A 13,390-nucleotide genomic window follows, 5' to 3' on the forward strand; every position below is an offset into this window, starting at 1 on the left:
TATTGATTGCGTCTGTCTTGTACACTGTTAAGTCATGGTTATGAACGCATGCAGCTGCCACTATGGGCCCAAGACAAATTTCCCCTCGTGGGACAATAAAATGTATCTTATCTTATTCTGTATGCTAACAAGCGATGGTGTCATCCCAACATCTGACCGTTAAATCCGTTATATGCAGCCACAATTTGGAACTGCTAGCTGTTAGCATCAGACTGTACTACGTACCACGTGAGTTCTCGCACGTCATCGCGCTCTGTGTTTATATTCCTCCGAGGGCGGAGCAGAGGCAGTGCCTGAGGCCATCTGTAACACCACCACAGCACTTCAGTCCCAACATCCAGATGCATTCGTTCTCATTTCGGGTGATTTTAATCACGTCACCCTGGACTCTGTTCTGCCTTCTTTCCACCAACACGTCAGCTGCCCCACAAGGAAGAACAGGACTATAGACCTTTTGTATGCAAACACTAGGGATGCATACTCAGCTTCTCCTCTCCCTCCACTGGGCAGATCAACCACAGCCCTGTCCACCTGCAGCCCATCGATACTCCCCTTATAGAGGCAAACTGTTACAACCAGGCAGGTCTGCAGGCGGTCCTGAGACAGAGGGGGCACTGAGAGACTGCTTTGCCACCACAGACTGGAGTGTTCTGGTGGAGTCACATGGTGAGGACCTGGAGGGGGCCTGGAGGGGGCCTGGAGGGGGCCTGGAGGGGGCCTGGAGGGGGCAGTGGGGTGCCTGACTGGCTATCTTAACTTCTGTGAGGAGCTGGTGGTGCCTGTGAAGACTGTGAAGTGCTTTGCCAACAACAAGCTGTGGATAACATCTGAGGACAATTCTACACAAAAGAAGAGGGTGTTTGGGAGGAAAAGTAGTAGAGGATGAAGGAGGTGCAGAGAAGTGAAAGCCTGCCTGAAGGAGGATAAGGAGGCTTCCAGCAAGAAGCTCCAGGGGAAGCTGAGTGAGAACAACATGCAGGAGGTCTGGAACGGTATGAAAACCATGACAGGCTGCAGCAGGAAGAACGATGCTGGCTGTATGGTCAGAGAGCTGAGGAGCTGAACACCTTTATTAACCCCTTCAGTTCCCCACCGACCCCCTGCTCACCCTACAGCCCTCCTCATGCCACCCTGATCACCTCCACCCTGCTTCTCCTCGCTCTCGACCACTCCCACCTCAACTCTCATCACTACGGACCAGGTGACAACTGAGGTGCGACGTCTACGTCCAAGGAAGGCCCCGGGTCCGGACCAGGTCTGCCCGAGGCTCTCGAGGACCTGTGCTGCCTCTACAGCAGGTCTACAACCGGAGCCTGCAGCAGGGGAGAGTTCCTCCTGTGTGGAAAACCTCCTGCATCGTTCCACTTCCCAAGAAGAATCATCCGCGGGAGCCGAGCGACTCCAGGCCGGTCGCGCGTTATGAGGACACCGGAGCGACCGGTCCTGCGGATTGTACACCCTCAAGTGCTGCGAGGACTGGACCCCCTCCAGGTCGCTCATCAGGAGGAGTGGAGTGGAGGACGCCGTCCTCTACCTCCTTCACCGAGCCTCACATACCTGGAAGTTGGGGGTGCATGGTGAGGATGCTATTCCTCCACTTCTCCAGTGCTTTTAATACCGCCCATCCCAGCCTTCTCCTGGCTGTGGACCCCCACCTCGTGACCTGGATTTCGGATTATGTGACTAACAGACCACAGTTTGTCCGAACGGGGGGCCTCAACACTGACCTGCAGCATTGGAGCGCCTCAGGGCACAGTGCTGTCGCCACTCCTCTTCACTCTCTACACCTCTGACTTCCAGGATAACTCAGACACCTGCCGCATGCAGACGTTCTCTGACGCTGCCATTGTGGCGAGTATTGGGGAGGGCGAGGAGGGGGGTACAGGGGCCTGGTGAAGGTCTCTGTGGAGTGGTCCCAGCGCAACAAGCTCCAGCTGAACACCTCTAAAACTAAGGAGCTGGTGCTGGATTCCCGCTGGACGCCCCCTGCTCTACAGCCCATCCACATCAGTGGATCTGAGGTGGAGGTGGTCTCCATCTGGGGCTGCAGCCGGACCACAGTCTGAGCCCGGCAGCAAACAGGGACGCTGCGCACCAGAAGGCGCAGAGCAGGATGTATTTCTTTAGAGTCCGTTCTAAGCTACTGTACATGTTCTACCAGTCTGTTGTATCTGGTGTTCTTTTTTATGCTGTTGTGTGCTGGGGGGGGGGGGGGGGGGGGGGGGGGGGGGGAAACGCCAAGATATGGGACACCCTAAGGCTGAACAGGCTCATAAGGAAAGCCGGCTCTGTGGTTGGATGTGGCCTGGTGGTGGAGCAGAGGACGCTCTCTAAGATCAGGGTGATCCCGTCCAATCAGAGCCACCCCCTGAACCCTGTGGTCTCTCTCAGCTCCAGGTACCCTTCAGTCCCTGGAGCGTCAGGCTGTACGACGCAGCGCCTTCAGGGAGGAGCAGGACAGTCTGGTGCTGGGCCTCAACTTCGCTCTTCAGTGCTGCACTTTAACTTTTACTAAATAGCACCTGATGGAGCAACACTTGACTTTTTAATGTTGGATCTATTTATTTATTTATTCATTCATTCATTCATTTATTTATTTATTAAGGCTGTTGCTATTTGTCTTTTTAACTGTACTTTATAACTTTATTTTTATTTCTGGGTTTATGAATTTGAGCAACAGACTACAGTTGCACAATTTCCTTCGAGATTAATAAAGTATTTATCTATCTATCTGAAGTCTGTCACTACTTCCTACTTCCTGGTTCCTGAACCCAGTCACTACTTCCTGGTTCCTGAACCCTGTCGCTACAGGTCCAGCGGTCTGGACTGTGAAGAGGAACAGAAACTCGGGTCGGTACCATGTGGTCCTGGAGACACCTGTAGGTTTCTGAGGACGACGTGCAGGAAGTGAGCGGCTGCTCCAGCCGGGCCTGCAGCTCCCGCAGAGACGTTTGGACCTGGGGGAGGGTCAGAGGGTGGAGGGTCAGAGGGTGGAGGGTCAGAGGGTGGAGGGTCAGAGGGTGGAGGGGCAGAGGGTGGAGGGTGGAGGGTCAGAGGGTGGAGGGTCAGAAGGTGGAGGTTCAGAGGGTGGAGGGTGGAGGTTCAGAGGGTGGAGGGTCAGAAGGTGGAGGTTCAGAGGGTGGAGGGTCAGAAGGTGGAGGGTCAGAAGGTGGAGTTTCAGAGGGTGGAGGGTCAGAGGGTGGAGGGTCAGAAGGTGGAGGTTCAGAGGGTGGAGGGTCAGAGGGTGGAGGTTCAGAGGGTGGAGGGTCAGGGGGTGGAGGTTCAGAGGGTGGAGGGTCAGGGGGTGGAGGGTCAGAGGGTGGAGGGTCAGAGGGTGGAGGGTCAGAAGGTGGTGCGGTTGGGCAGGTTCTCTGATCAGGGGCTGGACAGACCTGGTCCAGGCTGGTCTGGAACCTCTGCTGGTGGGCGGAGCTCTGCTCCAGCTGTGCCTCCAGCTGCTGCAGACTCTCCTTCAGCTCCTCCCAGAACCGGCCCACCTGGGTGAGCCGGGCCCTGATCCGGGCCGCTTCGCCCGAAGACACGAACCGAGACAGCGCCTGAGAGTCCGCCTCCAGCCGAGAGAGCGCCTGCGCCCGATCCTGAAGCTCCGCCCCCACGGCCTGGACACACCACGAAAACCGCAAAGAGTCGGGTTTCACTTCCTGGACCACAGCGACTCGTTCTCCGAATCCAAACTGGAACAGCGGCGAGGTTCACAACGGAACCCGAAGCGGAACCAGGAGCCTGGTTCCCCAGAACCGTCCCGTCCTCGGACTCACCTTGACGGTGCTGATCTGGTCCTGCAGAGGAGACCCGGAGGCCCGGACGGCTTCCAGCTGCTTCTCTTTGTCGGAGATCCAGGAGGAAAAGTCTTGGAACGCTGCTCCGAACCGGTCCCACCGGTCCCTCATGGTCTCCAGAGCCTGAACCCTGAAGCAGAGACGGGTCTGGTGAGTCCGGACCGCCTCCAGCCAGCAGGGCCGCTGAGGGGAACTGGGGTCTCACTCCGTCTTGAGCCCGGACTCCACCGCCTCCAGCTGCCGGCTCAGGGCCCGGGCCTGCTCCAGCAGCGCCGCCTGGGTTTTGGGGCCCAGCTGGATCTCGGCGGCCCTCTTCAGCAGCGCGTCGACGAGCGTGGCCTCGGCTTCGCACCGCTTCAGCAGCACCTGCTCACAGGACGGGGCCGTCAGGGCGGGCCGGCGGGACGGGGGCGGGACGGGGGCGGGACGGGGGCATGATGGGGGCGGGACGGCGGTGAGACAGGGGGAGATGGGGGCAGACGGGGGCGGAAGGGGGTGGGACGGCGGTGAGACGGCAGCAAGACGGGGGGGAGACGGGGGGAGACGAGGGTAAGACGAGAGTGAGACAGCGGCGAGATAGGGGCGAGACGGGGGGCGAGACGGGGGGAGACCAGGGGGGAGACGGGGCGTGACGGCGGTGGGACGGGGAGACTGGGGAGATGGGGGCATGACGGCGGCAGGATGGGGGCAGAAGGGGGGCGAGATGAGGGTGAGACGGGGGGGAGACGGGGTGGGACGGGGGCCGGACGTTGGCAGGACGGGGGCGGGATGGGGGGGAGACGGCTGCGGGGAAAGCGGCGGAAGGGGGCGGTATGTTGGCGGGACCAGGGCAGAAGGGGGCGGGACGGTGGCGGGACAGCGGCGGAAGGGGGCGGTATGTTGGCGGGACCAGGGCGGAAGGGGGCGGGACGGGGGCGGGACAGCGGCGGGATGGGGGCGGGACGGGGGCGGAAGGCGGCAGGACGGCGGCGGGACGGGGCGGAAGGGGGCGGGACGGCGGCGAGACGGGGGCAGAAGGCGGCAGGACGGCGGCAGGACGGCAGCCTACCTCGGCCTGCTTCAGCTCCGCCTCCAGGCTCTCCGGGCTGCTGAAGCTCGGCTCCCTCTCTGCGGAACGAGCGAGCTTTACCGATGAAGAGCCGCACGGCGTCCACCTGGCCGTCCAGCTGCTGCCAGCCGTCCAGGGCGGCCTGCGGGCGGAGCACAGCGTCCGGCAACGTCTGGACGACAGCGCCACGGCTCAGCTCCGGTTGAGGGTTTGAAACCCGCTCACCTGCAGGCTCTGCTCCTGGGACGCCATGCTCTGCTCCATCTGGCTGAGCGTGCTCTCCAGGTGGTGCAGGTCCAGCTGCAGAGCTCCGCCCCCCTCCTCCGCCTGCAGCTGCCGGCCCCGGATCAGCAGCTGCTGGACATCCGTCCTCTTCAGCTTCAGGCGCCTCAGCAGCGGCTGGGGAAACACACACATTCACACACACTCCGGCGTTCGGGCATCACCAGCGACCAGAGGTCAGAGGTCATTATCAAGGCGCAGGTACCGGGGTCGGAGGGAAACGGCTGGTCTGCATGTTCATACAAATGATGAGCTGCTGATGAACCCCGGTTAACGAGCTGCTGATGGTACCTGGTTAACGTGCTGTTGATGATACCTGGTTAACGAGGTGTTGATGGTACCTGGTTAATGAGCTGTTGATGGTACCTGGTTAATGAGCTGTTGATGGTACCTGGTTAACGAGGTGCTGATGGTACCTGGTTAACGAGCTGTTGATGGTGCCTGGTTAATGAGCTGTTGATGATACCTGGTTAACGAGGTGTTGATGGTACCTGGTTAATGAGCTGTTGATGGTACCTGGTTAATGAGCTGTTGATGGTACCTGGTTAACGAGGTGCTGATGGTACCCGGTTAATGAGCTGTTGATGGTACCTGGTTAACGAGGTGCTGATGGTACCCTGTTAATGAGCTGTTGATGGTACCTGGTTAACGTGCTGTTGATGGTACCTGGTTAATGAGCTGTTGATGGTACCTGGTTAACGAGGTGCTGATGGTACCTGGTTAATGAGCTGTTGATGGTACCTGGTTAATGAGCTGTTGATGGTACCTGGTTACCGAGGTGCTGATGGTACCCGGTTAACGAGCTGCTGATGGTACCTGGTTAACGAGGTGCTGATGGTACCCGGTTAAGGAGGTGCTGATGGTACCTGGTTAACGAGCTGTTGATGGTACGCGGTTAACGAGCTGTTGATGGTACCTGGTTAACGAGGTGCTGATGGTACCGGTTAATGAGCTGTTGATGGTACCTGATAACGAGGTGCTGATGGTACCCGGTAAGGAGGTGCTGATGGTACCCGGTTAACGAGGTGTTGATGGTACGCGGTTAAGGAGGTGCTGATGGTACCCGGTTAACGAGGTGTTGATGGTACGCGGTTAAGGAGGTGCTGATGGTACCCGGTTAACGAGGTGTTGATGGTACGCGGTTAAGGAGGTGCTGATGGTACCTGGTTAACGAGGTGCTGATGGTACCCGGTTAATGAGCTGTTGATGGCACCTGATTAACGAGGTGCTGATGGAACCCGGTTAAGGAGGTGCTGATGGTACCCGGTTAACGAGGTGTTGATGGTGCCTGGTTAATGAGCTGTTGATGATACCTGGTTAACGAGGTGTTGATGGTACCTGGTTAATGAGCTGTTGATGGTACCTGGTTAATGAGCTGTTGATGGTACCTGGTTAACGAGGTGCTGATGGTACCCGGTTAATGAGCTGTTGATGGTACCTGGTTAACGAGGTGCTGATGGTACCCTGTTAATGAGCTGTTGATGGTACCTGGTTAACGTGCTGTTGATGGTACCTGGTTAATGAGCTGTTGATGGTACCTGGTTAACGAGGTGCTGATGGTACCCGGGTTAATGAGCTGTTGATGGTACCTGGTTAATGAGCTGTTGATGGTACCTGGTTAACGAGGTGCTGATGGTACCCGGTTAACGAGCTGCTGATGGTACCTGGTTAACGAGGTGCTGATGGTACCCGGTTAAGGAGGTGCTGATGGTACCCGGTTAACGAGGTGTTGATGGTACGCGGTTAAGGAGGTGCTGATGGTACCCGGTTAACGAGGTGTTGATGGTACGCGGTTAAGGAGGTGCTGATGGTACCCGGTTAACGAGGTGTTGATGGTACGCGGTTAAGGAGGTGCTGATGGTACCTGGTAACGAGGTGCTGATGGTACCCGGTTAATGAGCTGTTGATGGCACCTGATTAACGAGGTGCTGATGGAACCGGTTAAGGAGGTGCTGATGGTACCCGCTTAACGAGGTGTTGATGGTACCTGGTTAATGAGCTGTTGATGATACCTAGTTAATGAGCTGTTGATGGTGCCTGGTTAATGAGCTGTTGATGATACCTGGTTAACGAGGTGTTGATGGTACCTGGTTAATGAGCTGTTGATGGTACCTGGTTAATGAGCTGTTGATGGTACCTGGTTAATGAGCTGTTGATGGTACCTGGTTAACGAGGTGCTGATGGTACCCGGTTAATGAGCTGTTGATGGTACCTGGTTAACGAGGTGCTGATGGTACCCTGTTAATGAGCTGTTGATGGTACCTGGTTAATGAGCTGTTGATGGTACCTGGTTAACGAGGGTGCTGATGGTACCCGGTTAACGAGCTGCTGATGGTACCTGGTTAACGAGGTGCTGATGGTACCCGGTTAAGGAGGTGCTGATGGTACCTGGTTACGAGCTGTTGATGGTACGCGGTTAACGAGCTGTTGATGGTACCTGGTTAACGAGGTGCTGATGGTACCCGGTTAATGAGCTGTGATGGTACCTGATTAACGAGGGTGTGATGGTACCCGGTTAAGGAGGTGCTGATGGTACCCGGTTAACGAGGTGTTGATGGTAGCGGTTAAGGAGGGTGCTGATGGTACCCGGTTAACGAGGTGTGATGGTACACGGTTAAGGATGGTTGCTGATGGTACCCGGTTAACGAGGTGTTGATGGTACGCGGTTAAGGAGGTGCTGATGGTACCTGGTTAACGAGGTGCTGATGGTACCGGTTAATGAGCTGTTGATGGCACCTGATTAACGAGGTGCTGATGGAACCCGGTTAAGGAGGTGCTGATGGTACCCGGTTAACGAGGTGTTGATGGTACTGGTAATGAGCTGTTGATGATACCTAGTTAATGAGCTGTTGATGGTACCTGGTTAATGAGCTGTTGATGGTACCGGTTAACGAGGTGCTGATGGTACCCGGTTAACGAGGTGTTGATGGTACCTGGTTAATGAGCTGTTGATGGTACCCGGTTAACGAGGTGCTGATGGTACCCGGTTAACGAGGTGTTGATGGTACCTGGTTAATGAGCTGTTGATGGTACCTGGTTAATGAGCTGTTGATGGTACCCGGTTAACGAGGTGCTGATGGTACCCAGTTAACGAGGTGTTGATGGTACCTGGTTAACGAGCTGTTGATGGTACTCGGTTAACGAGCTGCTGATGGTACCTGGTTAACGAGGTGCTGATGGTACCCGCTTAATGAGCTGTTGATGGTACCTGGTTAACGAGGTGCTGATGGTACCCGGTTAAGGAGGTGCTGATGGTACCCAGTTAATGAGCTGTTGATGGTACCTGGTTAACGAGCTGCTGATGGTACCTGGTTAACGAGGTGCTGATGGTACCCGGTTAAGGAGGTGCTGATGGTACCTGGTTAACGAGCTGTTGATGGTACGCGGTTAACGAGCTGTTGATGGTACCTGGTTAACGAGGGTGCTGATGGTACCGGTTAAGGAGGTGCTGATGGTACCTGGTTAACGAGCTGTTGATGGTACGCGGTAACGAGCTGTTGATGGTACCTGGTTAACGAGGTGCTGATGGTACCCGGTACGAGGTGTTGATGGTACCTGGTTAATGAGCTGTTGATGGTACCTGGTTAACGAGGTGCTGATGGTAGCCGGTTAACAAGGTGCTGATGGTACCCAGTTAACGAGGTGCTGATGGTACCCGGTTAACGAGCTGTTGATGGCACCTGGTTAACGAGGTGCTGATGGTACCCGGTTAACAAGGTGTTGATGGTACCTGGTTAACGAGCAGCAGCTGTTGAGCTCTCTGGCTGTTGGACAGTCCAGGATCTTGGAGACCTCGTCCTGGGCCTCTTTCTGGGCCTGGACCAGGTCGTCCAGCATGGTTTGGACCCTCCTCCCTGAACTGAGCGCAGTCCCCCACAGCCAGGACCGTCTTCTCGGCCTGGGAGACGAGGACGCAGAGAACCGGAGCTTCAGGGAGGCCGACAGGCTTCCCGCCGACGAGAACGTGGAGAACGTTCCGTACCTCGGCCAGCGAGGCCAGGAGAGCCTTGAAGTCCGAGGACAGCTTGTTCAGGGCGCTGCCTTGCTTCTGGGCATCGGCGTCGGCGTGATCTCGATCAGAACCGTCATCCGGGCCTTCAGCCAGCCCAGGTTCCCCTCTGGAGCTCGGCCTCGTTCCTCAGCTCCTGCAGGACAAGAGAGGACACGGTCCAGCAGGACAAGTCGTCTTCACTGAGGTCCATGCAGGCCGTCAGGTCCCACGACCTTCAGGACCTTCAGGACTGTCAGGGACCTCCAGGACCTCCAGGGACCGTCAGATACTTTCAGGACCTTCAGGGACTTCAGGGACCTTCAGGACTTTCAGGACCTTCAGAATTCTTCAGGGACCTTCAGAGTACAGAGATCTTCTGATGAGCTGAAGGTGGAGGGACCATTGGGAAACCATCGGGGTCCAGGCCGTCTTCACCTCATCAGAAGATCTCTGTTCTCTGAAGGTCCCTGAAGATCCTGAATGTCCTGAAGGTCCCTGAGGGCCGGTGGGCGAGGGCTCACCTTGATGCTGGTCTGCACCTGGCTGAACCTCCTGGGGTCGCTGACCCGGGTCCTCAGCAGCCTCAGGTGAGTCTCTTTAGAAATGAGCCAGCAGGACAACTCGGGTACCTGAGGACACACAGCGGGGGGTGAGGGCGGGACGCCGCGGGGGGGGGGGGGGGAGTCCCCTACACACCTGGAGTCGTACTCCTTCCACTTGTCCTGGTGCTCTAGCAGCTTGTGCTGGGTGGTCTGGATCTCGTCCCGGACCCGGTCCAGGTCCTGTCTGGCGGCCTGCAGGGCGATGGCGAGCCGGGTCGTCCTCAGGGAGGTTCTGGACCAGGTCCTCCATCAGCTGCAGCCTCTGGTCGCAGGCGGACTGCGGTCCCATCTCCCCAAAGAAGGCCTGGAGGACGCAGAGGACGGTGAGAGGACAGACAGAGGACGATGAGGACGGTCAGAGGACGGTCAGAGGATGGGTCAGAGGATGAGAGGACGGTCAGAGGACGGTCAGAGGACGGTTACAGGACGGTCAGAGGACGGTCAGAGGACGGGTCAGAGGACGGTCAGAAGACGGTCAGAGGACGGTCAGAGGACGGGTCAGAGGACGGTTACAGGACGGTCAGAGGACGGTCAGGGGACGGTCAGAGGAGGGTCAGAGGAAGGGTCAGAGGACGAGAGGACGGTCAGAGGACGGGTCAGAGGACGGGTCAGAGGACGGTCAGAAGACGGTCAGAAGACGGTCAGAGGACGGTCAGAGGATGGGTCAGAGGACGAGAGGACGGTCAGAGGACGGGTCAGAGAATGAGAAGACGGTCAGAGGACGGTCAGAATACGGGTCAGAGGACGAGAGGACGGTCAGAGGATGAGAGGACGGATCATAGGACGGTCAGAAGACGGGTCAGAGGATGAGAGGACGGTCAGAAGCGGTCAGAGGACGGTCAGAGGACGGCCAGAGGACAGTGACAGGACGGTGAGAGGACGGTCAGAGGACGAGATGACGAGGACAGTCGGAGGACGGTCAGAGGACGGGTCTCGGGCGCAGGACCCTCACCCGGTGCTCCCTGAGGAGCCGCTCGCTGCCCAGGCTGTCCAGCTGTCCGTCCTCGCGGTCCAGCTCGGCCCGGCAGTCCTGCAGCGCCGCCAGCAGCCGGATCCTCTCCGCCTCCCCCTGCAGGCGCAGCAGGCGGAGCGGCGCCTCCGCCTGGGTGTCCTGGGGAGGCGTTGAAGCCGGTCCGTCAGACGGGTCCGGGGGCGGACCCCGGCGCCCCCCCCCCCTACCTTCCAGAGGCGGTGCAGCCGCCGCACCGTGTCCTGCAGCGCCCCCTGCTGCCTGCGCCGGCAGGATGTCGCTCAGCTCGTCGCACGCCTTCAGGAAGGCGCTCAGCAGCCGCGGCTCCAGCTGGCCGAAGAACGCCCTGCAAGACACAGCTCAGGGTCTCCGCCCGCCGCACCACCCGCTGCCCAGAGGCGGGGAGGGGGGCGCCTCCACCGGGGGCTCTCACAGCTCCACCCTCAGCTCCTCCACAGCTCCACCCTCAGCTCCGCCCTCCACTCCAGCCCCACCCTCAGCTCCTCCCTAGCTCCTCCCTCCACAGCTCCACCCTCAGCTCCATCCTCCACTCCAGCCCCACTATCAGCTCCTCCCTAGCTCCTCCCTCCACCGCTCCACCCCCTGCCCACCCCCGCTCCACCCCCACCCCCTCACCGTGTGCCTGTGGAGCAGCTCCTCCGGGTCTCCCGCTCCGTCAGGTGGAGCTGGGCCGTCTTCAGGACCTTCTCCAGGTCCAGGCGGGACTCGTCGAAGCGCTTCATCAGGCCGCTGTTGGCCTCCACCTGCTGCCGCCACTGGGTGGAGTCCTGGATCATGTTCTGAGAGGACACACACACACACATGCAGGCACACACACACACCCACTGTGAAGCAGTGCCGACCCGGCTCCGCCCACCTCGGCTCCGCCCGCCGCCCCGACGCCGCCCGCAGCCCCTCCTCCGCCCGCCGCCCCGCCCACGCCCGCCGCCCCAGCTCCACCCGCCCGCCCCGGCTCCGTCCGCCGCCCCTCCTCCGCCCGCCGCCCCGCCGTACCGCCTCCGCCGGGCCGCCCCGGCTCCGCCCGCCGCCCCGCCACCGCCCGCCGCCACGGGCCTCACCTGGGAGGACGCCTGCAGCTGGGCCACTGCGGCCCTGCAGCAGGCGCAGGTCAGGTGCTGCAGCGCGCGGCTGCTGCTCAGGACCCTCTGGACGCTCTGGTGGCTCCGCTCCACGGCGCCAAGGCTCTTCTTACAGCTGTGGGTGAAGGTGGCCAGCTCCTGCAGGACAGACGCTCAGTCAGCGGGGGACGTCCCCGGGAACGGCGGGGGAGGGGACGTCCCCGGGGACGGCGGGGGAGGGGACGTCCCCGGGGACGGCGGGGGAGGGGACGTCCCCGGGGACGCAGGGGGAGGGGACGTCCCCGGGGACGCCGGGGGAGGGGACGTCTCCGGGGACGCCGGGGGAGGGGACGTCACCTGGCACTTGGCTTGAAGTCCAGCGCGCCGTGGGAGTGGGCGGAGCCGGGTGACGGCGCCGGCCTTCTCCAGAGCCTGGTAGAAGCCGCTGATGTTCTTCTCCATGTCCTCCAGTGGGGGGCAGCAGCGCCTGGACGTCTCTGAGCAGAGGAAGACATCTGTCCCGGACCTGGGGGGACGGCCAGGTGAGGACAGGGACACGGCGACGTCTGGCCTGAGCGGCTGACCCCGCCCCCCGGACGCACCTTGCCGAGCTGCTCCTTGACGGCGGCCATGACGGCGGCCATGGCGGCCCGCTCGTCCTCCGGGGCGTCCTTGTCTCAGCAGCTGCGCCGTGCGGCTCGCCGCCTTGCACGCCGCCTCCATCGCCGGAAGCTTCAGCTTGATTTCCTGCGGAGAGGCGAGGAAGGCGGTGAGACGGAACCGGGGCGGGACCCCCGGGACGGGACCCCCAGGAAGGGACTCCCGGGACGGGACCCCAGGAAGGGACTCCCGGGACGGGGACTCCCGGGACGGGACCCCCGAGACGGGACCCCGAGACGGGACCCCCAGGAAGGGACTCCCGGGAGGGACCCCCAGGAAGGGACTCCCGGGACGGGACTCCCGGGACGGGACCCCCGGGGACGGGACCCCCAGGAAGGACTCCAGGACGGGACCCCCGGGACGGGACCCCCAGGAAGGACTCCCAGGACGGGACCCCGGGACGGGACCCCCAGGAAGGGACTCCCGGGACGGGACCCCCAGGAAGGGACTCCCAGGACGGGGACCCCCGGGACGGGACCCCCGGGACGGGACCCCCAGGAAGGGACTCCCGGGACGGGACCCCCGGGCGGGACCCCCAGGAAGGGACTCCCAGGACGGGACCCCCGGGACGGGACCCCCAGGAAGGGACTCCCAGGACGGACCCCCGGGACGGGACCCCCAGGAAGGGACTCCCGGGACGGGACCCCCAGGAAGGGACTCCCAGGACGGGACCCCCGGGACGGGACCCCCGGGACGGGACCCCCAGGAAGGGACTCCGGGACGGGACTCCCGGGACGGGACCCCCGGGACGGGACCCCCAGGAAGGGACTCCCAGGACGGGACCCCGGGACGGGACCCCCAGGAAGGGACTCCCAGGACGGGACCCCCGGGACGGGACCCCCAGGAAGGGACTCCCGGGACGGGACCCCCAGGAAGGGACTCCCAGGACGGGACCCCCGGGACGGGACCCCCAGGAAGGGAGCCGGGAGGGACCTCCGAGACGGGACCCCGGGACGGG

At 60.9% G+C, this 13,390-nt stretch overlaps 2 protein-coding genes across 2 annotated transcripts in view; both read right to left on the reverse strand.

Annotated features, from left to right (window-relative positions):
• LOC115385427 (nesprin-1-like) overlaps window positions 1-4,469 on the reverse strand; it is a 45,400-nt gene extending 40,931 nt beyond the window's left edge. Inside the window, exons 1-4 of the mRNA XM_030087418.1 lie at window positions 4,006-4,469; window positions 3,780-3,930; window positions 3,393-3,620; window positions 2,859-2,957 (exon numbers count right to left, since the gene is read on the reverse strand). Of these exons, the coding sequence (XP_029943278.1) occupies window positions 2,859-2,957; window positions 3,393-3,620; window positions 3,780-3,930; window positions 4,006-4,469 (942 nt within the window). The remainder of the gene's footprint in view (window positions 1-2,858; window positions 2,958-3,392; window positions 3,621-3,779; window positions 3,931-4,005) is intronic.
• A 7,477-nt stretch (window positions 4,470-11,946) lies between these two features.
• LOC115385417 (nesprin-1-like) overlaps window positions 11,947-13,390 on the reverse strand; it is a 39,989-nt gene continuing 38,545 nt past the window's right edge. Inside the window, exon 35 of the mRNA XM_030087408.1 lies at window positions 11,947-13,365. Within this exon, the coding sequence (XP_029943268.1) occupies window positions 11,947-13,365 (1,419 nt within the window). The remainder of the gene's footprint in view (window positions 13,366-13,390) is intronic.

Source organism: Salarias fasciatus, unplaced genomic scaffold (genome assembly GCF_902148845.1).
Source record: "Salarias fasciatus unplaced genomic scaffold, fSalaFa1.1, whole genome shotgun sequence".
In the NCBI taxonomy this organism is placed as follows: Eukaryota; Metazoa; Chordata; class Actinopteri; order Blenniiformes; family Blenniidae; genus Salarias; species Salarias fasciatus.